General features: G+C 36.6%; 2 protein-coding genes across 36 annotated transcripts in view; both read right to left on the bottom strand.

The window, feature by feature from the left end:
• The window catches only part of LOC18432027 (spatacsin carboxy-terminus protein), a 32,099-nt gene extending 15,394 nt beyond the window's left edge, over positions 1 to 16,705 (bottom strand). For 5 of the 6 annotated variants that reach the window (XR_016056408.1, XR_016056407.1, XR_016056409.1 and 2 more), the window contains exons 1-8: positions 16,113 to 16,705; positions 11,654 to 13,985; positions 10,474 to 10,549; positions 2,701 to 2,823; positions 2,224 to 2,476; positions 1,590 to 2,096; positions 1,329 to 1,514; positions 185 to 484 (exon numbers count right to left, since the gene is read on the bottom strand). Coding sequence is in view for 2 of the 6 variants with exons in the window: in XM_011624264.3 (XP_011622566.2) it covers positions 185 to 484; positions 1,329 to 1,514; positions 1,590 to 2,096; positions 2,224 to 2,476; positions 2,701 to 2,823; positions 10,474 to 10,549; positions 11,654 to 13,979 (3,771 nt within the window). In the remaining 4 variants the exon portion in view is untranslated. The remainder of the gene's footprint in view (positions 1 to 184; positions 485 to 1,328; positions 1,515 to 1,589; positions 2,097 to 2,223; positions 2,477 to 2,700; positions 2,824 to 10,473; positions 10,550 to 11,653; positions 13,986 to 16,112) is intronic. The other variant, XM_020665830.2, reaches the window with a different exon arrangement.
• A 2,991-nt stretch (positions 16,706 to 19,696) lies between these two features.
• On the bottom strand, positions 19,697 to 27,613 carry SOL1 (carboxypeptidase D). 30 transcript variants are annotated; one of them, XR_016056405.1, is made up of 17 exons: positions 27,310 to 27,613; positions 26,856 to 26,928; positions 26,553 to 26,648; positions 25,537 to 25,567; positions 25,349 to 25,405; positions 24,900 to 24,995; positions 24,496 to 24,618; positions 24,221 to 24,325; positions 23,627 to 23,804; positions 23,232 to 23,278; positions 22,664 to 22,789; positions 22,170 to 22,272; positions 21,737 to 21,799; positions 21,453 to 21,578; positions 20,987 to 21,050; positions 20,285 to 20,437; positions 19,697 to 20,157 (listed from the first exon to the last, which is right to left on the bottom strand). XR_016056405.1 is itself a non-coding variant. In XM_088868185.1 (16 exons), exons 7-16 carry the CDS (start codon positions 24,981 to 24,983, stop codon positions 20,121 to 20,123), a joined length of 1,116 nt encoding a protein of 371 aa, XP_088724311.1. In that variant the 5' UTR covers positions 24,984 to 24,995; positions 25,349 to 25,405; positions 25,537 to 25,567; positions 26,426 to 26,460; positions 26,553 to 26,648; positions 26,856 to 26,928; positions 27,310 to 27,613; the 3' UTR covers positions 19,697 to 20,120. The 30 variants fall into 30 exon arrangements, 24 of the variants coding, with proteins under 24 accessions (XP_088724311.1, XP_020521457.1, XP_088724322.1 ...); XR_016056404.1 differs by having other exon boundaries at positions 21,453 to 21,536; XR_016056403.1 differs by lacking the exon at positions 23,627 to 23,804.
• Positions 27,614 to 27,934: the final 321 nt, after the last annotated feature.

Genomic DNA, 27,934 nt, shown 5'->3' with positions numbered 1-27,934 from the left:
CAAAAGCCGATATTATTCCTCTAAGAAAGTTAATAGATAACAATTAGACCAGCTTATATATACATGACACAACTTATTAATTCAAGAATCAACATGTTGTGCTTGACTTCTAGGGGGTTCAAGGGCATATATATTACGTCATTGCTTAGAGAGAAATCATTAAAGATGAAGGCTGAGCACCTACTCGGTCAACAATTCTTTGATCCCAGGCATCGCACCAAACTGCAGCACCAGCCCAGTAGCCAGCATGGATGTTGTCTTCCTCAGACGGTTGCACAGAAGCCAAATTTTCATCAATGTTTGCCCATGAACCAATCACGGCCCCATCAATTTCTCCACATTCAATGGTATGATCTTTATATGAATGATAACATACAAGCCGGGGTCTATCTTCTTCCACCAGAGTTACACTATAAACACCTTTACCGAGTTGTTTCGGCTTACAAACATATGTACCCCAAAAGCTACTGCTTGGATACAACCTCTTCAAACAGAAAAAATAAAGAGTAAATAAGTTCAGAAGCTACAACTGGAAAAGCCACCTTGCATATTTCATTTGTGTGTGTATAGGAAAAGGATTAGTCTCGCAGGTCCAAATTGACAATTTGGAATTACAGGTCAAACAACTAGTTAGGGGGATCTGATGGAACCCACAAGTCCAAATTGATACTTATCTCACCCTAAAATCAATATAGAAAAGAAAGAGTTGGACTCAAAAACTGCCCAACTCAAAATCTCCTCCAAGACCGAATTTGGACTATCTATGCAGAGATGGATATGAAATGTAAGGAAATTAATCTGAAATTGATTTTTCTTTTCTAATTTGATCTTGGGATACATCAAAGATGATTTGAAAAGACATGGAAAAGTATGCAGCAATACCAAGGAGGTTAGAATCAATCTTGGCTGTTAGATGTGAAATCAGGCAGCTGGAAGTGTCCCAATAACTAGGCTAAAAGTTCAAAAGAAAATTCTTTGAACTTTGTGACACCTAAAGCTGTCAGATGTCGCATTTGATGGCTATTGGTGATTGTAACTTCCTTGTACCAAGGGTAAATGGTCCTGTAGTATACAATCCTAAAAGATATTAGGTTTTAGGTCACATAAATCCCCTACAGGTATTTTCAGTGAGGGTCAAGTGTACAGTTGGACAGATGCAACCACCATGTGCAGGCCTACACACACACATATACCACACACACAAATAGATAGAGAGAGAGTCACCTCTCTCTCTATCTATACACACAGATGCACATATTACCAAACACTTTCAGATTGCATCTCTGTATATATGTATGGAAAAAACAAGGGCATTCCAGAAGATGAACCTCAATGAGTGATAATCTGTCCAATACTCTCAATTCGTATGACGCCAAGTATCCAAGTCGTTTCAACTCCTCGGCAATATGCGTCCTTAGGTTCCTCCTCACAGTACCAAATACTAATTCCTTCAAGCTAACTTCAATGTCCTCACCTAATCTTTGCAATGTGGCTATAGCCAATCCAGCTTCTCCCTAATGGCCACACAAAATAAATGCATGAATAGAACTAGATATTGAAAGTTTAAGAGGAATTAGTTCATGAATTACCTTGCAGAACATATCATAAGCGATAGCCCTTCCAACATCTTGAACCTCATTAAATATATCCCTTGTTTCTCTTTCAAACCCCCGCTCTTTCAAATGTTGAATGTGTAACTGAAGAACTGCCAAAGGAAGACGACCAGAGCTTAGGGCATCTTTCACAACACTCTTGAGATCTAATTTATTCATCTCCCATCTTGCAATCATATCCTTGGCATTTTCAAAGGAGATAATTGGTCTACTCTGACTCCCATCCATTGATGAAGGGACAAAAAGTTCATGCAAGCTTCTTGAATCCAAGTAGCTAGTTGAGGAGACCGACTCCAAGGGTGACAAAGCTAGCAGAGATTCCTCACTCTCAGGAAATGTTTGAGGGAACACTTCTCTTGGGTTTTGAGCTTCCAATGTAGATACAGTTCCAGATGCGTTCTTCTCAACCACAGAACCTTGGGGAAGAGGCAAGTCATCCTGTGAAGCAATAGGTGCAAGAGCTGATGCATTTTCAGTATCTACCTGTAGGGGCAAAGAGTTTCAAACTATCAACCACATGTAGTGTAGCAGCCAAAGCAAACAACTTGAGCCTAGAAAAAGAAAAAGAGCTAGCTCAAGGGACAAGCTATTGTATGCTTCAACAACATACCGCCCCTGTACCCGGCCTTCTGCGCATTACACCCAGTCGATTCTGTAGATTCCTAATAACCTCTAGAAAGTGAGCCATCTCACGAAGTCTTCCTAAATTTGCAGTTCCAGAATTCTTCTTTATTGGTGGCGGTTCCAGATGACAAAATGTTGATTGCATAGATCCCTTGAATGTACATTTATCTCTCTTATGCTCGAGTAAGCCATATCTCCTAATCATTTTAGTGGCAAAGCGTGCAGCTAGAGCCAGAAGTCTGTGGAAACACTCGAAAGCATGAGAAATTTGTGAAATTCAAACGGCACAAAAACATGAAATGAAAGCTGTCAGTTCAAGTTTAATGCCTCAAAACAAGATAAATTTAATATACATAATATCTTGAATGTAGAACACTCCTATCTGAATTTACAGTAGCCATACTCCCATCACTCCAAGCAACATTTTCAAATTGTTAAAGATTGAGCGGCACATAAATTTCACCTTGATGCCAAAGCTAGATCATGATCCTTGGTAGATCTACAAAAAATCCTCTCCACAACAGTAAACAGCAACCTCATGATGCCTTCCTCAGCTGCATTCACACCAATAAGCATATCTAAGGACCTGGTCATACCAAAAAGGTAGATAGAAAAGTCAGTTAAATGAACAGTTCAGTAACAAAATATTGAACTGAAGAAACCAAGACAATGATTAAGAAAAAGCGTTCAAGAAGCTTCAAAAGTGGTTTCATGCAATTTATTTTACCATGCCAAGAATTTCACACCCAGAACTATTATTAAACGTTGCATTAAAAGAGAGAGAGAGAGAGAGAGAGAGAGAGAGAGAGAGATTAGGACTTTGAATGATTCCACATAATCAGGAATTAAATTTTCCAAATTTTAAGAAACATATGTATCCACATAACATTGCTAGAACAATTTACACAATTAAGAATATATGTCACCCAAATTTATCAAAAACCCCACATGCTTTCTATGGTCGTTACCAATGTTCAAGAAGGCGCAGGCGGGCACCCAGACCCAAAGGTGGCCTTCGTTGTCTTTTTTTTTTTATAAGTTGGATCCCCATACCTCCCCCAATTTTATTGTATATATTATATAATAATAATTATGATTTAATACTATTTTTTTGGTTTACCAGTAAATTAACTAGTATCACATGCAAAAAGAATTTTTGAGAAATTAATAATTATGAATTAATACTATCTTTTGGTTTATACCAATAACCTAATAATTACTGTTACACGGAAAGAGCATTTTCGAGAAATTAATAATTACGAATTAATATTATCTTTTGGTTTACCAATAAATTAATAATTACTGTTACATGCAAAGAGTATTTTCGAGAAATTAATAATTACGATTAATACTATCTTTTGGTTTACCAATAAATTAATAATTATTGTTATATGGAAAAAGCATTTTCGATAAATTAATAATTACAAATTAATATTATCTTTTGGTTTACCAATAAATTAATAATTACTGCTACATGCAAAAAATGTTTTCGATAAATTAATAATTACGAATTAATACTATAGTTTGGTTTACCAATAAATTAATTATTGTTATATGCAAAAAGTATTTTTGAAAAATAAATAATTACGAATTAATACTATATTTTCTTTTATCAATAAATTAATAATTATTGTTACATGCAAAAAACATTTTCGATAAATTAATAATCAATAATAACCAATAAATTAATAATTACAAATTAATTATTATATTTTCAAGTCAGCACCTAGGCACCCGCCTTTTACACCGCCTTGGCGGGTGCCTAGAGGATTCCACCTAATATTGCCCGCCTTACCCACGTCTAGTCGTTTTTTCAAAAAGTCCGCCTAGGCTGCCGTCCGACTTTTCGAACACTACTTGTTACTAATTAAGAAACCAAGTGAACAACATAAGAAATCAAAGCAATCTGTGAATCTGCAAATAAAGGTTACTGCATGAAATAAAACCTGTCTCACCATTCAAGAGCAAATTTCGCAATGCATTTCTTAAGAACATCATCTTTCAGACAATATACTTTTTCCCAAATGCTACAAGAATTTCCTTACATAAGGAAAACTTTTCATGGACATTATAGGAATAATTATTAAAAGATAACCAAAGCTGCAACACTCAACCTCCTCCCTCAGTGTCAAGAATTATCTAATACAATAATACCCAAAATGGGCCTGACGACCTGCTATACTGTTATCCTCAAAGTGTCCATTACTAGCCAACAAGGAATTAATTTAGTTGTTCACATGCGAAATTCCAGCAAAAAGGATATTAACAAGGTGAGGAATATGGGGGAGAAAAAAAAGGAAACGAAAGTAACTCGTAAAGAATGGGAGAACACAAAACATACAGAGGGGATAACATCTGAAAATAGTACTGGAGAGTAAAACCAAACATCGGGAAAACATTAAATACAAATATATCTGCTTTATCCATAAAGGAACAATAACAGGAGAAGATTCTAAGGACCAAAATAAAGTAACAACAAACTCTTTTTAAGCCATATTGAAGAAAAGTTGGACTACATACAATTAACAAGTAAAATACGCCAATATCTGCAAATTACTATTTCAAAGATTCCTCATTGCATGAAAATGTGCATTTGTGTGTTCTCTAAATCATTCCTCATGGCATGAAAATGCGCATTTGTGTGTTCTCTAAATCACAACTTCACAAGATCAGGCATTTCATGTGTGACTTAAAAAATTTTATGAAGTCATATTAACTTCATCTAGACTCTAGTGCAAGTAATTTGAACCCTTTTTTTTTTTTTTTGGGTTCAGAACTGGTAACTCCATTTATATTTATCAATATTTTTTTTACGGGATAACACAAGCAAAGGAAAACAATACCAACTGTCCCTCTAGGCTAGGGAGGTAAAGTACAAGAGCTGGTTGGGAAGCCGCTTCTTTGGCGAGCTCTAGGCAAGGGAGGTAAAAGTACAAGATCTGGTTGGGAAGCCCCTTCTTTGGCGAGGCTATCTGCTAAAGCATTTAATTAACGCTGTATGTGTTGGAAGAATAGTTAAATGGGTTAATTGAGAACAAATATTTCATGGAAAACCATCTCTGATCTCCAAGGACAAGGAGATACTCTGACAACCCAGTTGAATAGTGTTCATGGAAGCTCCCCCGACCACAAGCCTGAAGCCCAGGCCGATTGAACAGTTTTGAGTCCCACGAGAAGTGCTGAAGTTTCGGCCATATTGGAAGTAATGTTGCCAATCAAAGGTGTGCCAGTCTCATTCAGCCAAAGTGACCACACCAGGACCACCATAGAGACCCTCCAAAGAGGAGATCTGAGTAAGGGATTCTTTTTCTTTTTTTTTTTGGGAGGGGGGGGGGTTTGTTAAGGAGTAGTAGTCAAGAACACCTACGATAAAGTACGGCAACACAAAACCAAATAGATTAAGAAGAAAGAACCAGAATTTGGTAACCATTTCACAATAGAGGAATAAATGGTCATTTGATTCGCCGCATGCTTTGCTTTGCACATGATACATTTATTAGTAAGATGAATGCCCTGGCACTGAGTGTGTTTTGCCTTGAAGGACTTCTTTCTAATCGTCAACAAGGCAAACACCTGTACTTTGGGAGGGGCAGCAGGACCCATGCTTTGCGGGCAGTGGCAGGCGATGCTTCTCTAGGTCATACAAGGAAGGTGCCAAGAAAAACCTCGAAATAGAAGGCTTCCACATCAATCTGTCTCTGCCTTGGTGAGGAAGTGGGGGTTAAGGATTGACAGAAGGGCTTCCAATTCTACAATTTCATCATCGGTCAAGAGTCCTTAATCTTGGCAACCATACTGTGTGGCCACCCAGAATCTGATAAGCCTCGGAGACTACAATCTTGGTCTGCAGCCACCAGAAACAGACTAGGGAATTCCATTTCCAGGCAGTTTTATCCCAACCATCGATCTTTACACATTCTAGAGCAATCTCCCATTCCCACTGAGAATCAGATGCAAGAGGAGAAAGTTGAATGCACTAAAATGATACATTTCCATGCCCCCAGGGTTTTAGCATCAACCAAGCTTCTAGGCAAGCAGTCCGAAGCCTTGCACCCATATTTTTGTTGGATAACCAGTCCCCATAGTTGATCCACCTGAGTTGCGAAACATCACCATCATTTTCCCAATAAAGCTGCATTCATCTCCTTTAGCCTCCTAATGCCCAAGGCTCCATCCCTCTTGGATTTACAAATTCTGTCCCACCTAGCTAGGTGGAACTTGTATTCTACACCTGCCTCTGACCACAGGAACTCTCTCATCAGGCATCGCGTCTATTAACAATAGACATCAGCATCTTAAAGAGAGACATTTGCAAGACTGCGATGTTGGAGAGAATGGCTTTAATGGGTGTAATGCTTCCGCCCATGGAAAGAAGATGACCTTTCCCAGTGACCAATCTTTGCTCGAACCTTTCCACCAACCAATCGCAAGTTTTTCTTTCTCAGTAAAGAGGACACAGGCACATATTTAGAAGACTGTCCACTCCACAACACAAGCACACACCGTCTGTGCGTTAAGAACACCACTGTATTTTGGTCGACCCTCCCCCACAAGCTTTGTTTTGGCCATATTCACTTTCAGTCCAGACGCAACTTCAAAGCAGCATAAAAACAATCACAGGTTTGTCGAGTTGCTCAGTAGTGCCATCATAAAATACCAATGTGTCATCGCTACCCTGCAGATGAGGGGAGCATCCCCTCATGGAGGATTGCAATTCTTGGGCAGAATCTTGACAGTGGAGATTGGATATTGCCTTACTTAACACTTCCACCGTGATGGGGAACAAAATTGGTCATTGGGTTGTCATGAACGAGACTTCTAATAGTCAAGAAGTAGCCATGGGGACTGCCATTGATTGTGATAGAGAAAAATGCTAATGACAGATGGCCTGAAATCCAGGTTCTACATTTACGGTCAAAGTCCATGCAACTGAGAATTTGGTCAAGTAGTTCCCAGTCCACATGGTTGTATGTTTTTTCCCAGTCTAGTTTTTTAAGTCCAAGCTGGAGATCTTAGGTTGGTGACTCACGTGCACGCATTCATGAACAATCAGAGCCCCATCAAGGGTTTGTACATCCTTGACAAACACCCCTTTGTTCGGAGAGATAACGCAGTTAAGCACATCCTTCAGCCTAGTCACCAATACCTTGGAAAGAATTATGTAGGTGTTTTTGAGAATCAAGCTTCAACCCAAAATATAATTGAGATTCCTACCTATTTGGATTCGATTTTCAGACCAATTGGAATTGAGATTCATACCAGTACGGAATGGAGTTGCAACTCCCATGGAATCGACATTCCTACCTATATGGGACAGAGTTTCAACCCAATTGGAAACAAGATTCCTACATTTATGGGATCTTGTACCCAACAACTTAGAATCGCATAAAAAATCATCAGGAAATTATTCCATAGAGCAACAGATTCAAGGTTCTAGAGTAATCTTATGTGAGAATCCCTTAATACTGGAATCAAATCAATGTATTGAGTATGCTTAGCCATGGTTCCTGTATTATTGGAATCAAGATCATCAAAGGTCATAAAGACCTGAACAAGGTTACTGAAAAAAAAAAAATAAAGACTTGAACAAGGGTTTCCCCTGGTATTGAAATCAATGCCTTGAGCCTTAATCAAGGTATCAAAATTAAGGTCGAGTGTCAATAACACTAGATTTAGGTTAAGTACCATTAGCAGACACCGATAGTGCATTAGGGAATTTGTGATGGACTAATGGTGTTTACAATACGTACAAATATTATTTCATATACTCTTGAAACTGAAATTTTGATTTCATACTTGTACTTCAAAAATGGAATTCGTTTAGACCATTGCGCTGCTCTGTGTTGTAATCCAAGTCAAACCCAAATCTCTTCCCCAATTATCTTTAAAAGATAGCTACCAGTTCTAGCACTATTAGAAATGTATTCTGAATCGAACCCAAATCTCTTTCCCAATTATTTAAAAATAGCTACCTAGTTCTAAGTCTATTAGAAAAGCAATCGTGTAAGAATCCCCAACCTTATTTTCAAAATATACCATTTACTTCACATGATGAAATGAAAGTGAGTACATTTAACGAGAGAGAGAATAAAATAATATTTATTGTTTACATTCACATTAAGTTGTAGCATTAGTGGAACAAGTGCTAAAAGTTTAAACATCACAAGCACACTCATGGAGAAAGGGTGATAGAGATTTTTTTGATGCCCAAAAAAGGAAAAAGCTTATATAAGTGCAAGGCTCTAAACAATCAAATTAAGGGGCACCTCAAAAATTTCACTAGAAGAGGTTGTTTTGATGCCCAAAAATCCTCAAATTCATCATCTCGACCTCAAGATGCATGGACATGAGAAAAAATAGGATTCAAGTTTTGGAAATAGTGAATCTTGTAATGTATTTTTGAACAGTCAATTTTCAAGATTTTCACGTTTTCATAGATCTGCTCGATCTACACTATTTTTTAAGCTTTAAATTTTATAATTAGAGATGAAAATAAATTTTTAGGCCATCACAAAGACTTTCAGTATTGAAACCACATCTCTCGACACTATTTGAAGGTGCGCCTTACTTTGATTGTTTAGAGCCTCAGCCTTATACAAACGTCACCCATAAAAATATATATTGCTGTGGAATCTGGATTCCACTCCACAAAAATGGAATCAAAATTCAAAAAACGTGGAATTGAGATTCAACAAAGGTGGAATCGAGATTTAATAAATGTTCAAATTAAGATTCAAGAAAAGTGGAATCGATATTCCCAAAATGGGGAATCAAGATTCTTGACTTCGAAACAGGTTCCATGAAGATTCCTTGACAGAATTACAAAATCAGGACTCTGAAGCGGAATCGCCATAGGCCAAGGTGTCCTGGAATTTGAGGAACAAAGCCACCAAAAATCCATTTGGTCCTGGGGCTTCGTCTTGGCCAAGCTCTTTTACCACCCTGTAAATTTCCAATATGGAGAATGGCCCCGCCAGCCACACGACAGCTACACCAACAAAGTATTGAAATTGAAGTTGGTTACCCTCAACCTCGGTCAAGGATGAGCAGTAAACAAGTTTCAGACTAATGATAACCTTGCTAATTTGAGTAGGTTGAATGTAATGCGCCCCTCTTTGTGGGTTTGAAGGACAATACTAGATCTCCTCCGACAAATCGCAGTTTTTGTGAAAGAATTCCATATTTCTATCCCCTATTAAGCCACCCTAGATCTTTGGAAACAATAAAGCTCATAATGCTCGAGGATATTATTGAACTCTACTTTGGCCACCAGTCCCCTATTTCTTTCTTCCGGACATAGATCCCTACTTTCCTCAGTGAAATCTAAATTACTCATTTATTGAAGAAGATACTTAACTGGTGGTAACTCCACTGCAATTTATCTTTCAACATTTGAAGTTTTTTTCAAAAGCCTGTATTCTGCGAACCCATGAACAGAGAACATGAACCACCAAAGTGAAATGAGACGCAGCACATCCACTTCTTCAAGCCACCTCAGCTCAACCTTAAAGGCCTGTTGCCCATGGGAACAGATTCAGTCTCGAGCAGTATAGGGATGCAGGCTGATGTGGTCATTGGGAGAGTTTGAGAATCGGTGCCAAAGAGAAGTTCTTCCTATTCTGCTCGTGTAAGGAACATATCAATCTTTGTCAGAATGAGACTTGGAGCATGGTTAGACCAATTCAATGACACTCCTGACAAGGTAGATCTATGAGATCATTCCTATACACAAAATCTGAGAAACACATCATACTGGATGTGATATGGCCTTCCCCATTTTTTTCATGAGACCATCTAGTGACATTAAAATCACCTCCTAGGCACAAGGGTTGGCTGTGTGAGGCAATTGCATAAAGTTCATCCTAAAATTTATCTTTGCAGTTGAGGCGGTTGGGATCATAAACAGCCATCTATTTCCAGTCAAGGTCATTGGACATACATTTGAGACCCACTATAACTGAAACTGCTCCTAAGTGGGCGGATAATCTCATGAAACAAGGCAGGTCCCAAATGACCCGAGTATCTTGAGAGGCCCCCTTCGAAGAGGAACCCCCATTGGCAGGGCCGGCAACCCTAGACCCACCCGATGAAAGCCAAGCTCGGGGATTCATGCTTGGTCTAAATGACATTGGATCCTCATTAGTCAAGGTCAATTAGAAATTAGGGCTCAAGATAAGATTTTCTTGTGAAGCGAAATAAACAGATACATAGAGCACCAAAGTATAAAAACACTCACTTCTCTATTTCATCATAGTTCGCGTAATCCAAAGCCAACTGCAGGCGACGTATCCAAGCGACTTTTAAGCCCCATCCTGATGAGAAATTAGATAAAACTAAATCAATTGTACTTGGAAAGACCAATGTCCCTACCATTTAAAGCATATGATGCAAGTACTTAAAATACTCATGAATTCCAACATAAAGACCTCTAGCTACATATCAACATACAAGTAACCAATGTTCATCCCTGAAAGATCAAATAAGATAAATATTGCACAAAGTTCAAAATCATATGTAACAGTTTGGAAAAACAAAATGAATCTCGGAGGAAAATGGTCTGCAAGGGAAAATATAAAAAATAAAAAATAAAAAAATAGAGAAAAGTGCAATAAAGAAAAGATATGATGGCTTGGTCCAATCAATATGTCAATCCAGACCCAGATTTTAAAAATAATCGCAGTCAAAAGAACAGTTTGCACGGGCAAAGAATGAAACATTAACAAACACGACATTACTTCCACTAATTAAAAGGCACGTGCGGAATACATTGATCCACACGTGCACACAAACACACACAGACACACTCTCACAGAGAGAGAGAGAGAGAGAGAGAGAGAGAGAGCAAGAGAGAGAGAGAGAGAGAGAGAGAGAGAGAGAGAGATTGGCACTCATCAGGGAATAAATGTTGCACTAACTACATTCCCTATCCCCAAATTTAGTGAAATAAACATCCAAACACTTTATATTTGGAATAAAACAAAAATTAACTATCTGCATTGGCAAAATATGACATGGTAGCCCATAATAAACCTCTTTCACCCATCCCCACCCCCCCCCCCCCCAAAAAAAAAACCCCCGAAACCACCACCCTCCTCCTCCTTTTAAATGCACATGCACAGGCATAAACATACATGGGCATGCATGCACACACAAAGAAAAATGACGAAGGAAATTGTGAGAATCATATGCAAAATGTGGAAAAATCTCCACTGCAACACTCAGCTTGAAGCTGAGTGAAGGCCATAAATGCAGAAGTATGATTTTTCAATTAGAAGTATGATTTTCAGATATGCCTTTTTCTAATATGTCTGATTTTCATATATGCTGCAAAACAGAAGTAGCAACAGATAAGCACTACTCCTTAGAGAAAATGAAGAGCTACAGATAAATAAGCCAGAAAAGTTTGATATTCTCACCATTTTCTAAACACAGGTGACCCACTACTTCTGGACTTTCACAAACAAGTGCTCTATCCAAAATTTCTATTTGCCAAGGCTGCCGCAGGTCTCTAGAACCTCTATTGACCAAAAGATGTTCTAAGTGATAGTCTTTGTTTCTTATGCTGATTGGTCTCCAATATTCTATATATTCTGCAGGTGGCGTATCCGAAGGAACTGAAATTGATGGAAGTACAATAAACAGGCCATCTTTAGACACAAAATATACACATCCTTGAAAAGAGCAACCAATCACTTTTCCAACAAACTCGTATTCCTTCTCCAAAGAACAAAACTTTCTTAGTGATAGGCCTGTATCTAGACCTCTATCATCAAGAACTTCTGGAGATAAATGTAAACAGGAATGCATAATTTTAAAACCCCTTCCATTATTAACAATGCATTTTCTTACAATACGAGTGATTCCAAGGGCAGTAAAAAAGATGGAATCCTCTTTATTAGATCCTTCTATGGGAAGAAACACTCTACGGCTAGGTGTCAATGAAGTGTCTGAGAAGGAAGGATGACCTCCCTTTACCCATGATCTGCAAGAAAAACCATGCAAATATGAATGAGTTTCACAACCTGGCTTGTGCCACTTTCCTTTCTTTCCCACCTGTTTACTTCCAATATCGTCCTTGTACGATGAATCTTCTATATGAGACTCCAAATGAGACTGAAACATCTTGTGACTACCTATATCAGAACCTGCAAGTTTCCAATTGGCCAATACACCAAGACCATAATGCTCAAAATTTGGAATCAGCTTACTTTGCATATAATCATTTTCCGGAATATAATCATCAGCAGCGATCACGTAGGTCAGTCCATATTTATCAGTGACAGCAAGAAGTAAAGAATTCGAAGCAACCAACAACTTCTTGAATTTTCGAAGAGAAGTGCCATTGGACACTTCATCAAATTGTTCAGTTTGTTCTTCAAGTCTTGAGGAAGAAAAACTCTCACTATACATGGATAACTGTGCTGTTTCTACAAGACACTGAGGTTTTGAATTTATTCCGCAGCTCTTCAATACATCAAGGCTGGTAACCAATTTCCCAGTTGTTGAACCCCATATGAAGATTAAACCTGATGAATCCAGACAAATAAGAAAATCATCTGAAAGTTGAAAATCTGCCCATTCAAATTGGGTCCTCGATCGCTGATAAAGACTATGGAGTTTCACTGAGGAAACCCATTGTATTCCCCAGTTATGTAACATGGCAACCACCACAAACACTTTACGTTTCCACTTTTCATCCACTGCACTAGTGTCTTCATAAGAAGGCTCTTCTGATGTCAGCACCATACCAATTAATCGGTGTGACGAGCTGGAAAAGACTTTGGAACATTTATAAAGAGATTTTATATCTACTTCCTGCCTCTCTTTTTCCTTTGAAATTAAAGCAGGATCATGATTATGCAAAAAATCCAAGAACTTTGGAGCATGATACAAAATGCTAAAGGAGATCACATCAGCTATACAAGGGAAAGATGAATTTGCAGGAAACCTAGCTAAAAATTTGCCCCCAGATTCAATAGTCTCAATTTCAGTAAGAAAAGTTTGTAACCATCTTTTGCAACCTACATTTCTTTGTGAATACTTATTATAGTCCGCTTCTCGATCCACGCCATAATCTTGTTCCTCGTTTCCATTGCCTGCATTTGTTCCCCAAACATTTCCATCATTTTGTGAAACAGAGCTGACAAGCTCCTCCGTACGGGCCTTGCAATTAGAAGAAGCCCATGGTCCCCATTCTACCCACCTCCCTTCTTCAAGAAAACCCTCAGAAACCAATTCAGATGTCTCATTTTCTTGGTTGAGGCAACGGAAAGCATGAACTGTAACACCACGATCACCAGCCACAAAAAGAAGCTCCTTGAACCGAGCATCTGTGTTCTGATTGTATGCATCGCCACAACAACCCCAAGCCAAGGATTTCACATCAGAAATAACTGGGTGATGTTTAAAAGCTGAAGAAGAGCTACTTTTTGCAGGCAATGAAGAATTGGGAATGTTTATTGGATCTGACTCATATGGAGTATCATATAGCGTATCTGGCTTATTTAAATCTGCCTGTGCTGCTGCTTTGGAGGATGACAAGCGGTTTGATAATCCACTAGCCATTAGAGGAAGTAACAATGCGTCACATTGGTATGAGAGCAATAGCAATAGCTCTCTGGTTGGGGAAATAAAAAACTCATTGAATTCTGATAAATCAATATGAAGATGGCTCCAATTTTGTAACTGAAGTACAGCAGGACCGCCTTCTAAATCACTCCCAGAAGATCCAACCATTTTCATTAACTCCTGCGATAAAATGTTATTTTACAGATAAAATCACCAAATGTTCTTAGTAATAATACTTGACATTTTAAACACAATAATAGAAGACCTGACCAAATAAGTAGAAAAATAACCAGCTTTCATGAGCCAAAACTTATTCAAGGCAGCATTGAGATCATCTAGGCAAACAGAATTAGGGAAATTTTCCTAAATATCCTCTATAATATATGGAATGAAAAAAATGTCCCCAGTATTTCATATCTTACACTTCCCACTTTGTGATAGTGTGTATCATATATTAATTTCTATTTTTTTTTTGTACATAGGATCAAGCTCAAGTTTTGGGTGCCCATACTTCTCACAATCACAGACCTGTAAAAATTACAAAAAAATAAGTGATCAAAATGACCAAAATAGCCCTAAAACTTTTAGTGATGTTTTGGTCAACTTACTTGTATTGAATAAATTTTTATACTATTAATAGGTGCATGATGGCAAGAAGCATGGACAACAAAATTTCAGCTTAATCCAGTGTATTAAAATTAAAATACGAGAAACACTTTCAAATAAGTGGGACATGTGAGTAAAATTAACACTTCAAAGATATTTTTTATAAATTCCACAAAATATAGGAGATGTTTGCAAAAACTTCCCATAGAATTATCAGATTCAATTATTTCCATTGACAAATTCTACTAGATCAAATCAGAATTTGACAAGAGAGTTTGTTTTTCTAGTTGACCACTTAAAGCAAGCAAACTAATGGACAGAATATAAACATAATCAGAAAACTGATACAAAGAGTTACCACTGCATCAATGCAGCCAATCACACATAACACGCCACATATGTCAAAGTAATATTATTTATGAGCATGCATAAACTTTAATGAAGGTATCCAAAAATTAAGCTAGAGCCAGATCGATATTTCAACGAGTCAAAAGTCCAAATTCTTACAATGTAGACTTTAGTTGAAGAGGCAAAAGGATCACTCAGAAGGTCAAATATTTACTAGGAAACAGGCTAATTCGGTAAGTAGAGCTCATGAATGGTCACATTTTGCTTAGTTTACACACCTTCTGCAAGGAAAGCCGCATCTATGGCTACATTAATATGTAAAGGATTATCAGAAATAAGTCCTTCACATAATAACAGGATTCTCTCAGTATTTTCAATACGAGATTCCAGAAAGTGCTCCAATGTTATTACATTATGGTAAATGATTTAATAAAATTGGAAACTTGAGCTCCAATATTCAGCCATGAAATCAAGAAGTTCAGTAGAGTTGGGCTTTAGCCATGAAATTAGGTCTTTGGAGACACAATAAATACGTCCCCTACCCCTATTCTATTGAACCATACGTAACATGTAACTGACTGTAATGAGGAGACATATCCATGGCACCTTGTGGATATCATTGCAAGGCATCTATACTATAAAAAAGCATTAGATTGAATCAACATCATTAGAATTTTAGAGAGGCCCACTGAGGTAAAGATGGAATTGGTAATGTCAGTGTAAGTGTGTTGATTTGACCTTGATTTCATCAATTAGATTACTGATGGGTTTGCATTTTCTTTCCGATGTATAAAATAATCAGTGGGATTCTAAGAGAGAGGTGTTAGGGCTTCAGTAATCAATCGTTTTTCATTGGAGGTCCCCCATGAAGTGGCCACTATCTTCTTCTCTTCCATATTCTACTGTAAATCCTTGCTTTGAACTGAATGAACTCTGATTTATTGGCTGGATTTTTGCGTGAAAAGAGTTGGTACACATCAAGGAAAAAACCATATTTCATGTAGTTAACAGTTACAACCAGTCTAAGCAACAACAACTCACTTCATGAAACCATCCATTTTAAAAGATCAGAAAATAAATTCCTAATCCATGGCACAAACAATTCTATCAGATAATTATCATGCATCCAGAATCAAACAAAACACAGTTATACCACATAACATTGATGAACACACGAATTAGAATCAATTCACGATATTATCAATTGAGAAAACAATTACAAATGGTACTATATAACTTTGATGAACACTCAAATTGGAACAGATTCACCATATTATCAATTGAGAGAACAATTACAAATGGTTGGAAACAACAGAGAAGCAGCTCTTGACAATATTAGAATGCTTTTCTTACCTCAATCAGTATTCGAGAGAACAAGACTCGAAGAACCACAACTTCAGTCAAAGATAATTGGACCCAAAGAGCATAAACTAGGAGCAAAGGTGCATCAAAATATGCCAAAATACAGAGAGTATCAGCAAAAGGTCATTTTATGGGAGAAGACAAAAGAACGAATTTAGAAGCCAAATGAACCTCGGAATCGCATAGAACCAACACGCAGAGAAACATTGGAAAGCTTCACACAAAGCTTCAACTGTACGGACAGACCCAGAGAGAATCAAACCAAACCCCAAATTGGAGCGAAATCGAACTGAAAAAACCTCAATTTAAGGGTAGAATGAATAAAAAAGGTAAAATTTACAGAGCTTTGAAAGATTACATAGCACCTTTAATGGCTGAAAGGGATGAGAGAGACGAAAGGCCCAAACCCTAAATCTATGGGATCAAATTCATAGAATGAGAACGAATTTTACACGAAATTTCTCGAAAGTTCGGAATATTTCGGCATAAAACGAATTTTCAGCGGATTTCGACCATGGCCTCTGCTCTTCTTCCCTGTCGTTTCATGGCAACTGTGTTTTTAACTTTTTATCTCTGAAATAAATGTTTGTTATAGTGTAAATAATGACTAAAATACGCATACTCTTTTACTAAAATACGCATACATCTTGGGAATGACGTGTGCATCCCTAATTGTGCTCATCCTTCCATATTTTTCAAAAGGGTGCCGTTTGTATAGGGCCGAGGCTCTAAACAATCAAAGTAAAGCGCACCTTCAAATAGTAATGAGAAATGTAGTTTTAATATTTAAAATTTTTGTGATACCTTTAAAATATATTTTAATATTTAATTATAAAATATAAAGTTTCAAAAATAATGTAGATCGAGCAGATCTATAAAATTTAAAAATCTTGAAAATTGACGGTCCAAAAATGCATTACAAGATACATTATTTCAAAACTTGAAATCCATTTTTTTTTCTCATGTTCATGCATCTTTATGTTAATATGATAAATTCGAAGATATTTGAGCATCAAAAAATCCTATTTTAATGAAAGTTTTACGATAGGCACTAATTTGATTGTTTAAAGCCTCGGCTACATATAAACCTTTTCATTAAAACTTCCTTTTAAACCATCAAAGGCAGCGTTTCAAAACCTTTAAACTAGTATAAAATGTATTGCAAATTTGATTCATGAACAAATTCTTTGATATGTGGGAATATTTTTAAAGCAATTAGTTGCCACTAACTATTAGAAAAATCAGCCAGTTAGAACTGGAACATCCCGATTAGCTCATAACCGTTAGAGTTCCGAGTCTAGTTAGGGGCAATTTTGGGGTTCTAAGGACCTAGGGTATCACCCCATATAATATCCGGACCACCCGACTAGTTAAGGGTCGAACCGGCCGTATTTATGTCTAACCGGTCAGTTTTGATCTAATCGGACCAGTTTTCTGTTAAAAGGGCATTTTTTATTTATTTTTGACAAAAACAGGCGAAATGAAATGGCGACTGTTTTTTGAAATCATGTTATTTGCAGCAGGACCTGTGAATCAAATTTTCTTGCTTTTTTTTATTATGTTTTCTTGTCATTTTTTTGGCCTTTTTGGTGAATTAGTGTTGTAAACCATTACTGATTGTCTATAAAACAACAAAATTATAATCAAAGATAAAAAAAACAATAGTTCTTGTAGATTGAAGTGGCAGATTTTCCAACCTTTTGAAATTTATGCCATTTCATCAATTTATTCTTCAATAGGTAACGATTATTAAAGAAATTTGTGATTTTTGAATCATCATCGAATTGGTTATGATATCCCTATTTCAATTTGTTCAAAAAACAAGATATAGGGGGTTTGATTTTGACCCGAAAATTTGCTCGAAGAAATTGTGTTCAAGCTGTTGGAAGAACATGTGTTCGAGCTGCTCGAAGAACCTGCGTTCAAGCTGCTCAAAGAACATGTTTCCGAGCTTCTCAAAGAACCCTAATTTGATATGCTATTTCATTAATTTCATCTTTAATAGATAACCATTATTGATGAAAGCTTAGGGTTTTGAATCACAATCGAATTGGTTATCATATCCATATTTCAATTTGTTCAAAAAACAAGATATTTGGGATTGATTTTGACCTCAAAATTTGAGGCTCGAGAACTTGTGTTCGATACAAAAAGCAGATTTTGGATCAATTTACTGGTTTTTTTTATCAAATTGATTTATGGATTTTGATCATCTAAAATATGCAAGTTGGTTTATAATTGAGTAAATATTTTTATATGAATTTATTTCTTGCTTGATGTCATGAAAGTTTCATAGTTCTAAATTTTCAACGATTTTTTAAATTAAATAAAAAATACCATATATTTTTTTATTAGATTTGGTACGTTTAAAAGATGATGGAAGCCTTTACAAAGCTTTTACATTTATTTGTTCGATTTTTTGAACTTTAAGGGTTGTTTTTGCTTTGAAATGTTGCTCAATTTTTGGGGGTTTTGAGAAACCGATTTTTTTTAAAAAAAAATTAATTTAACTTAATCTTATTAAGTTAATTAAAAATTTATGATGAATATGGAAAGTGTTTTTTTTATTTTACTTACTAAAATCATATTTTTCTCAATAAAATTATGTTTTTATGGCGAAAATTTTTTTTTCATGAATAACAAAAAAATATTTTTTAAATGTTATATTTTTTTTTCTAACAAAAATTTAGTGGCCATTTTTTATCGATTTAATCCATTATTTATTATAGTCTTTGTATAATTATATATTTTATCCATGATAATTCTGTATTTTTGTTTTATGTGATGCAAATTTAATGGTTAACATAGTTCATATAGGAAAAGAACATCTCAATATTCGCAAATTGATCAAAAATTGAAATTTAATAATGTAATACCCGTATTTCTTATTTGATTTTTAAAAAACAACATTTATAATGAATTTTAATCACTTTTATGAATTTTTTTAAAGTTTAATCGGATTGATTCGATTGATTCTCGATCCGGATCGTCGATTCATCGATCCAAATGAGTTTTTAGGACTCCCGATCCAGGACACCGATCCGTTTTTTAAACCATTTGGTTGCAATGCTTAAACATAATTTTAGTGTAAAAAATTCTTAAGATGGTTTGAGAATCAACTTTAATATTTAATTATAAAAATTTTAAACTCCAAAAATAAGAAATTCTCAAGATGGCTTGAGAATCAATTTTGATATTTAATTATAAAATTTTAAACTCCAAACATAGATCACAAGAAAATCTTGGAAATGGACAATTTTGATAATACGTTATAAGATAAGATTATTTTTGGGACTCCAATTCTTTTTTACTTGAAATCTTTTTTTTATATATATAATCATACATCTCAATTGAGATAATCAATTAGGGAGTCTTCCATCATCCAAACAACCTTCTATGAAGGATTTTTGAGGCGCACCTTAATTATACATTTTAAGGTTGCAACTTAATATAAACTTTTTCCCGAAAATACATTTATTCTGTCTCTGGAATTAGGTGGAAAGAAAGGCCCTAACAAATGCAACCCCTAACCAACAGCCATTAAAAAAGTGTAACCTCTTCAGCCTAGCAACTAATTTCAAGAGGAAGAAATTCAGGGCATTACACAACCACTTCAAAATTTTTACATCCAACCATTCAACAAGGGTCTTTCCACTTTTTAGACAATCAGATCTTGAATATTTTGGAACTCAAAATCCAATTTTTCTTCTTTGGAAACACTCAATTGGTGAAACTATTGTGGATCCCGATCCCAAAATTTCACATTGAAGAAATGCTCTTGAGCAGGTCTTTTTTCCAAGAGTAGATTTATAGTACCATCCCTAGTTCTTCTACCCTAGGAAGTAAATGTACAGTATGGTCGCACAGGAGCACACTACACAGTAAAGGCCTTGGAATCTTGCAACTCTAATTTTCCCCAATACCTGCCTGACCTTTATGAACAGAAATCAGACCCGGATTTTCTGATTGAAATGACTGGTACTTAGCCTTAGTAAAGACTCAGGCAACAATTGTCCTTTTGTGGCCTACCAATTGCCTGCGTTTTTGAAGTTTTAGCCTTAATCTCCCCATGAAAATAAGGCATAAAACGCCAGAAATTGCAATTAGAGCCAGGGTTATCTGAAAATGATTCCTGTTAAAAACCTCCATGACTTCAAGCTTACCCTTGTTATCACAGTTACACTGGCAACCATTACATAGATCCATGTGGTCTTTTGGCTCTTCTTCTGGAATAAGAACGAAGTCCAGGTTCATGGCTCCATTTTCAAGCAATATCCGTGTCGTCTTGGACTCGTAACCAGGCATGAATGCAGTAACTGCAAGCCATAGCCAGCACAAGCATCAAACAAATCAGACAGCTCTCTCTCTCTCTCTCACTCTCTCTCTCTCTCTCTCTCTCTCTCTCAACCAAGGATTTTGAATACCAAAACTCAAGAACTTGGAAAATGAGAAATCATAAAATAATTTGTCACGACCCAAAAGCCACTAAAGTTCTATTTAAACCCCTTTTTTATCTCAATAAAAGGATCTGGATACACTTAATACATGAGAGAGAGAGAGAGAGAGAGAGAGAGAGAGAGAGATGAGTTTTGTATTATGAGTCAGTGTCGGTTGAAATGATGGACATCCAAATTGTGTCACAACTTTTAGTGAACTAACTCCACATTCAATCATGAAATTGTTTCTTCAAATAATACAAGAAAACATGCAACATAGAATGAAACATTATGATATAAAAGAAAATATCCATATTTGAATGGTTACATGTGACATCATGGTTTATATGTACCGTAGAAATAGTGCTTCAAATGCATATTCTTCCCAATGCTTGATATGAAATAATGTATAGTGTTTTGAGTGCATACCGTCATAGCTTTGACTAGGTGCAAGCAACCTATGATAATCCCCAAATCTCTGGCCTGCTTTCACCTGGTTTATAATTTTCAGTCACACACCACCTTTATTAATCACAACGAAAAGTTAAAGCCCTGCCTTTGTTTCCAGGGAAAGTATTCAACACACCAATGGTATATGTCATGTGGTACATCACAGGGGCATCTGCTATCCATAACTTTAGCTTCCTTTAATGGTAGTTCATCCAGGTATAGTTAATCTCCACGCTTTTTCCTTGGAAACTGACAGTGGATGCCCCCATGGTGGAAACACATTCCATAGGCCACTGGCCTATGATAGACTTCTCCCTAGTTTCTATGCAAAAAGTTAGGAAGAAAGGATCCTGCAACTCAAGAGTCCAACACATTCAAGTTTTACACATTCAATCAATTTGACCCCTTAAAAGGCGATTTTGGTGAAAATAAAAAAGGTACATACCGTGTAATTGATGTCCTTAATCTTAATAGAGGCAGGCAAAGGCAGTCCTGTTTTTGATGACAAGATCCTTCCATGGACACCACTCTGTCAAATCAATGTTACCAGAGGTTTTCCTTTTTCTTTTTTCTGGATAATTGGTGTTATAATATATGCAGTAAATCAATTAAAAATGACCTTTATTAATGTATAAATGCATATTTTCTGTGTATATATGCTTGAATATATCTGGACAAAAATAACTGACAGAGAGCTGACTCATTTTACTTTTTACACTATCATTTTACCTTGGCAACACTTGCAACAAGGTTTAGCAGACTCATTTTGTTGTCCTTCCATAAAGCGGGAAGCTGCAAACAAACTCGAAAGGGTTATTCAACAGAGAAAGCACAACCTCGTGGCATTAGAATGGCGAAGTATATCCCAATCCAATTGACAATGGAAAACATAGTGTTCATTCCAAACTAGAGGGTGAAAGTTGTTGTGTAGGTGAGGAAAATCAAAGGCAATTGGCAGATTTGACTGTAAGCAGATGTGAGAATCCATGACAATTAGCAACCAAATCCCTGATCTTAATTTTCTTGTGTGCTGTATTTAGCAAATGAAAGCTATGTAAGGTTGAAACTGAATAGCTTTTCTCTTAACTGTTCAGTAAGCATTCAAATCCCAAGAGCCACCACAGTAAAAAAGAAACTCAATATTTCGATATCTGTAGCTAACCTCTTCTGCTTTCGGCCACTTGTTATCACCGACTTCCAGTGTTAATTCAAAACAACCTCTATGTATATAGTTCCAGTCTTGCATTCCCCCATATATTGGATACCTGTAAGAAAGCAAATATTTATTCCTGATAGAGAGAGAATCAACATTGGATCAAACTAGTGTGGTATACCCATATGCATATAATAAAAGGGAAAGTCTAATATAATCCAATGGAAATGGAAAAAGTTAAAAACGACATAGTCCAGTAGCTCAAGACCTTTGGAATGACGGAGGTGGAGAGAGTGGGCCCATGAGCCCATCAGAACAGGACATGACCCCAGTGGTGGATCCCACTCTCTCTACACCATTATCCATCATTTCATGGGGTTATAGTATATATTTGCATAATAAAAGAACTACTAGAAACTTGAAAAGTTTCAGATTGTTGTGTTGAAAATGCTGATTTTCCACATTTTCTAGAGTTGTACTATATTGATGTAACACTATCCTACCAAGATGCTCCATTTGTTATCCCTCCTTGAAATTCTTTGCTCAGAGACATATTACGATGAGACTGGCTGTACAAACTTGCCAAGTAACGAAATGTCTTGTCATCTGGACTTGCATAGTATTGTTTCCTGAAATAAATGCATACGTAAGAAAAGGAAATGACATAAGCTATATAAATAAATTGGTTAAAGAAGTAAAGAACATGCAAAGTTTATACGATGACTAATGTTTCGATGAAAGGCAGATATGCCGGGGACTAAAGGATCAAGGAAAACAGCCAAATTTATGGTTCATGAGGTCACAAAACTGATTCACTACTAAAGTAGTGGCCCTATACCAAATCATGTAAGGGACTTGAAAGTTCTAGTAGCTTAACTAATAAACGCAAATACAGGAGCAAATTGTGGATCAACTAAATAAATCAGACAAAACAAGAAACCCACGTAAATGAGCAAACAGACTGCAATAACAATCCAGACCCACATAGGCAGAGGAAAACAACTACCAAGTTTGAAAAGATACCATCAATGTGGTTCTAGAATAAGAGTATTTTGTTAGTAGACTCAGTACCTTGTGTCTTCGGAGCCATCCCATGGATAATTGGCAACAAGAGCACCCTAGGAAGAACACGAAACAGTATATTTTATTAAAAAAGTGGGACTTGGTCTTCCCATTATGAAATTTTGAATGGAAAACCACAATTCATATAGAACGAGCATAACAAAACAGTCATCATTAAAGAACATAGCTGCCTCATTGAAATATAAATAATAAAAAAGAAAGAAAAGTTGACTCAGAGTCATTGAACCAGTGGGTCGATTACACACCCACCGATCCCAATTTGGATCAATGATCTGGATCAGCTGGACTGTGATCCATGAATCGGGAAAATAAATAAATAAATAAAAACTGCTTTTTTTTTCCAAAAAAAGAAAAGCACACTTAGGAGGGTTTGAACCTCCTACCTTATGGATAAGGTCCGAATGCTTAGCCAACAGAGCTGTTTGACCTTTGTGATATAACTTTTATATATTATAATCGAAGCACCAATTCAGACCTAGAACTAGCATGCTCTTGGCTGTTTCCCGATCATGATCGGTAAATTACCGATCTGCATAGGTTATTTTTCACCACTGCATGGAACTATGTTATAAAATGATTATAATTTAATATATAACTCATAAGGCCATGACAAGTAGCTAAAATGCAGAAAGAAAGCCATAAAACAATAGGTAGATGGAAAGGACTCCCAGATTGTTCCGCAGCAACTCCTTTAAAAGTACTTAACCAATTAAGCTCTGAGAAACCTAATGAATTATAAGCATCATGAATAATCTAGAATTTGTTTGAAAGTACATCAAAACCAAAACCAAAACAATAGAAAATGAGAAGTAAATAATTTTGAACCACAATGCAATATGTAACAAGAAAAAGAAAGATGGTTTTTACAGTGAAAAATGAGTAACGACAGCAATATGGCCTGGATAGGATAGCAAGTTACATCCACATACTGCTATTAATGACTGTTTCACCACCAACGAGAAAAATAACAACATTACCCCATGTAAACTGGCAGAGGCTATGAATTTTCTCTCCATCATCCACTTCATAATTGCCTTTGTTTCAGGCTGCCGCAAGTTGTCATCATTATTCTCTGTAAAAAACTGTACACACTACTTGTGTTAGAACAAATTTTTATTGAGATCTATGCAGAAAATTAATGAAGTAGAATGTCAAATTTTTATAACCATGTCAAATCCACCGATAGGTGAAAAGCAAAATAATCCCTTGAAATAAATACTCACAGAAAATGTTCAAACAAACAGTAACTCACTTGATCAGGAAAATCTCGATTTAGGTCAACATTGTTCGCATTACCTCGTCTCCTAAGAGAAAATCCATCAGGATTCATTGTTGGAAGTATATGAAGGTGAATATTTCTAACGATATAAGTTGCCTAGAAGAAAAAGAGAAAAATGCAAAAACTCAGCACCAATTATTCAAATTAAAATTAAAAGAAACAACAGACAGGATAATAATGAGAGGCCAAAAAAGCATGACAATAGGATGACATTACAGTTACATGGAAGTACACAAATACATACTTCCATGACCCATCCACTCACGCATCTATGAATGTAAGCAGCCCAAAAAATATCAAGGAATTGCTCTATATAGATGATTGCTTTCACTTAACACAAATAATTGACAAACAATGAAAGAGGTCAGCATACATACCAAGTGATCTTTCAGATAATTTTCACACAACCAATTTGCAAGAAGTAGAAGTAATTCACGGCCGACAGGTTCATCTCCATGCATGTTGGCTAACAACTGCAGCCACGCTCAGTAAATCAATTTCCATTTAATCCACTAAAAGACACAAAACTATATTATGACAAGAAGATAACAATTGACATCTCGGAGAAAAAATAAAAAAAGAGACATTTTGGAGAAAAAAGCTAATTCATTCAAGCAATAAAACTTTATCATACACATTTTCACTAATTCTAATCTATCAAAAAAGGAAACAAAGAAAACAGAGAACAAAAAAGAAAGACTTATATGTCATCACAAGGAAAAAGAAGAAAACATCCCTTCATCTTAGCATATATCCCCAGGTCTGCTTCCCAATTTGTCAATAACACGCAAGTATTCAAATAAAATAAAGGAACTAAGATACTTACCTTAAAAGCAGGTTCAGCCTCTTCTTCTCCTGGCTTGTCAGAGATTTCTATCACCCACTGCATGTAATAATGATCAATAGATTTCTGGTGTAGTAATGGAACATCCAAATAGAGAAGCAAACACAATGGACCAAATGAAGAAAGAAAATAAAAACAACACGAAGAAGGCACGTTGATTTATGCATTACCAGTGGAAAACCTTTCACACTTGTCCCAATACTAATAATTCATCACCACCATCCCTCAACGAGAGACAAAGAACACAGAGTTAGCTTAAATATTCTTTCAAATTGTTCATGAGAAAATGCAAACAGCATTCTGTAGCTATGTTGTTACAAAACGGGTCAAACCAAACCAATTGGTTCAACCCCATTATGATAAAAGAAAGCCACGGGTGGCAATGGGCCAGGAGGCCTGGCCCTTAAAAATTAGGGCCTGGGCCACAATATGCGGCCTTCAGGCTAGGGCAGGCCTAAGGGCCTGGCCCTTGGGCCAGGGCCATCTCGGTTTGGCCTGGCCCAGCCAGTCCTCTTTTTCCTTAAGTTTTATTTTATTTATTTTTTTATTTATGTCTAGCCTAGCCTGCCTTGGATAGGGTGAGGGCCAGGTCTGGAAAAGGGCCCCCTTGGCTTGGTCTGGACCTAGCTTGGCCAAGGCCGGCCTTATGGGGAACAGGGCCTGGCCTGGTCCAGGCCAACCCTGGCAGGCCCGTTGCCAGCCCTAAGCAAAGCCAAATAAACTTTCCAACAAACCCATGAGACCTTGCAGGGAATGTTCCTGACCAGTAAGATGCAGCTACTCCAATCCCACAGACAGTGATTTGAAGCAGGATGCTTATAAGAGTGAAGAAGTGTCAAGTTCCAGGTATTGGGTTCTTGAAACATAGAACGAACTAGAAACGCACAGGTTTTGGTATGGAAAAGCTAGCTCGTAAATGACATTTTTAATGAACTGAACAACAAGAAAAACCATTGTTTCTGAAGAGGACTAAAACCATTTTGTTGAAAGACAAAAAAAGGACCGGCATTACCCAACCAGTCCTTAAAATGCATTGGTTTATACTCTATAAGCAGTTACCTTGTATTCGATCAAGTAGAGGTTGCCTAGACAAACTGCATTGCCCATGCTCGTGAACATCATTGATGACCCGATTAATCAGCGACTATCGTAATACAAATATCTCAAAAATGATTAAAAGAGTCACCTGTAAATCCTGGAAATGTTTCGACACTTCTGAGCATATTCCTTTACTGATTTTTCAAGTTCAGCGTTAGTCATGTAGCCACGAGCAAGTTCTTCACTATCACCATGGTTAAGGAACCCTAAACCTCTCTCTCTCTCTCTCTCTCTCTCTCTCTCTCTCTCTCTCTCTCTCTCTCTCTCATTTTACAATTACCAACTCAGGATCCAAATACACAGGAGTGCAATAAAATCATTTCAACTCACAAAGGTAAGGTATAAAAAAAAAAATTGAATCTTCAAAGGGGTGAAAATTTCACATGGATACAGTTCTCGAAACCGATTATCCTCACTAAGGAGCAAATTCCGAGACCAAAATCCAGTTTCACCATCTGCAAAACCTACAAATTTCAAAATTGAAATACAAAAAATGACAAACCAACACTGGGAAATTAATGGTAAATGCAACTGGCAATCGAGATCACAGCATTGAGGAATCAAAGAAGGCTGAAATCTTAAATTTGAGGGTAATCATAGTATTTACAGATGCTCATCAGAGTGAAATCACAAATCCACCCATTTCAAAAATGGCACAAGTATTATTTTCCTCTCTGTTCTGAAAATTTATAGATTAATACTAAAATCTTCTCTAGATTCCCGAGCTATGCAATCAAAGAAAGAATTTCTAGAGAGAGAAACAGACAACGAACTATAACAAATACAATTTCTAATTATCAGAGGCAAAAAGGAAGGGATCATATCTCGATAAACAAATGACTGACCTCTAATAGTGAGGCTTTGCTCATCTCCTCTGGCAGATACGTCCTTAAAACCTAGAGAGAGAAAGAATAAAACCATGCTAACAATGGTGAAATTCGCCATGTCCTCTCTCTCTAAGGAAGTGATTCAAAGGGCCTGGTCTTATAAATACAGGTGAGCAGATATCGACCTCAAAATTTCAGTGCATTTCGGCCCGGATTTGGACCCAATTTCAGGTGAGACCGAAATTTCGTCGAATTTCAGTCCGAATTCGAGCATGGAGTTCCAGTTTCTTGGAAGCTGAAATTGTTTGATGGCTTTGCAGACATGCAATAGGCGCTGGATGGCAGCTCTTCTTTTTTTTTTCCTGGAAACCAGCATGTAGGATATGCTCTTGTAGGAGCATACTGCATATATACTCCACAAGGAGCAAGGCCTATTTGAGAGAGATTTTTCTATAAAATTTTGGGAATCAACTTAAAATCGTTGGAGTCTATTTTTTTTTTTAAAAAAAATTGGACTTTGAATTCTCCCATAATTTCCATTGAACGACTCATGCCGGGGCCTCTAGTACTCAGCCCGAGTGAACCCAGCCTGAATTGAGCCGAGTATTGTTCAAGCCAAAAAAAAAATTTGCAAATAATTAAA

This window comes from Amborella trichopoda, chromosome 5, assembly GCF_054954075.1.
Source record: "Amborella trichopoda isolate Santa Cruz 75 chromosome 5, AtrichopodaSantaCruz75HAP2 v2.0, whole genome shotgun sequence".
In the NCBI taxonomy this organism is placed as follows: domain Eukaryota; kingdom Viridiplantae; phylum Streptophyta; class Magnoliopsida; order Amborellales; family Amborellaceae; genus Amborella; species Amborella trichopoda.
Note: the sequence above shows the minus strand (reverse complement) of the source record. Positions and strands in the feature narration are given on the sequence as shown.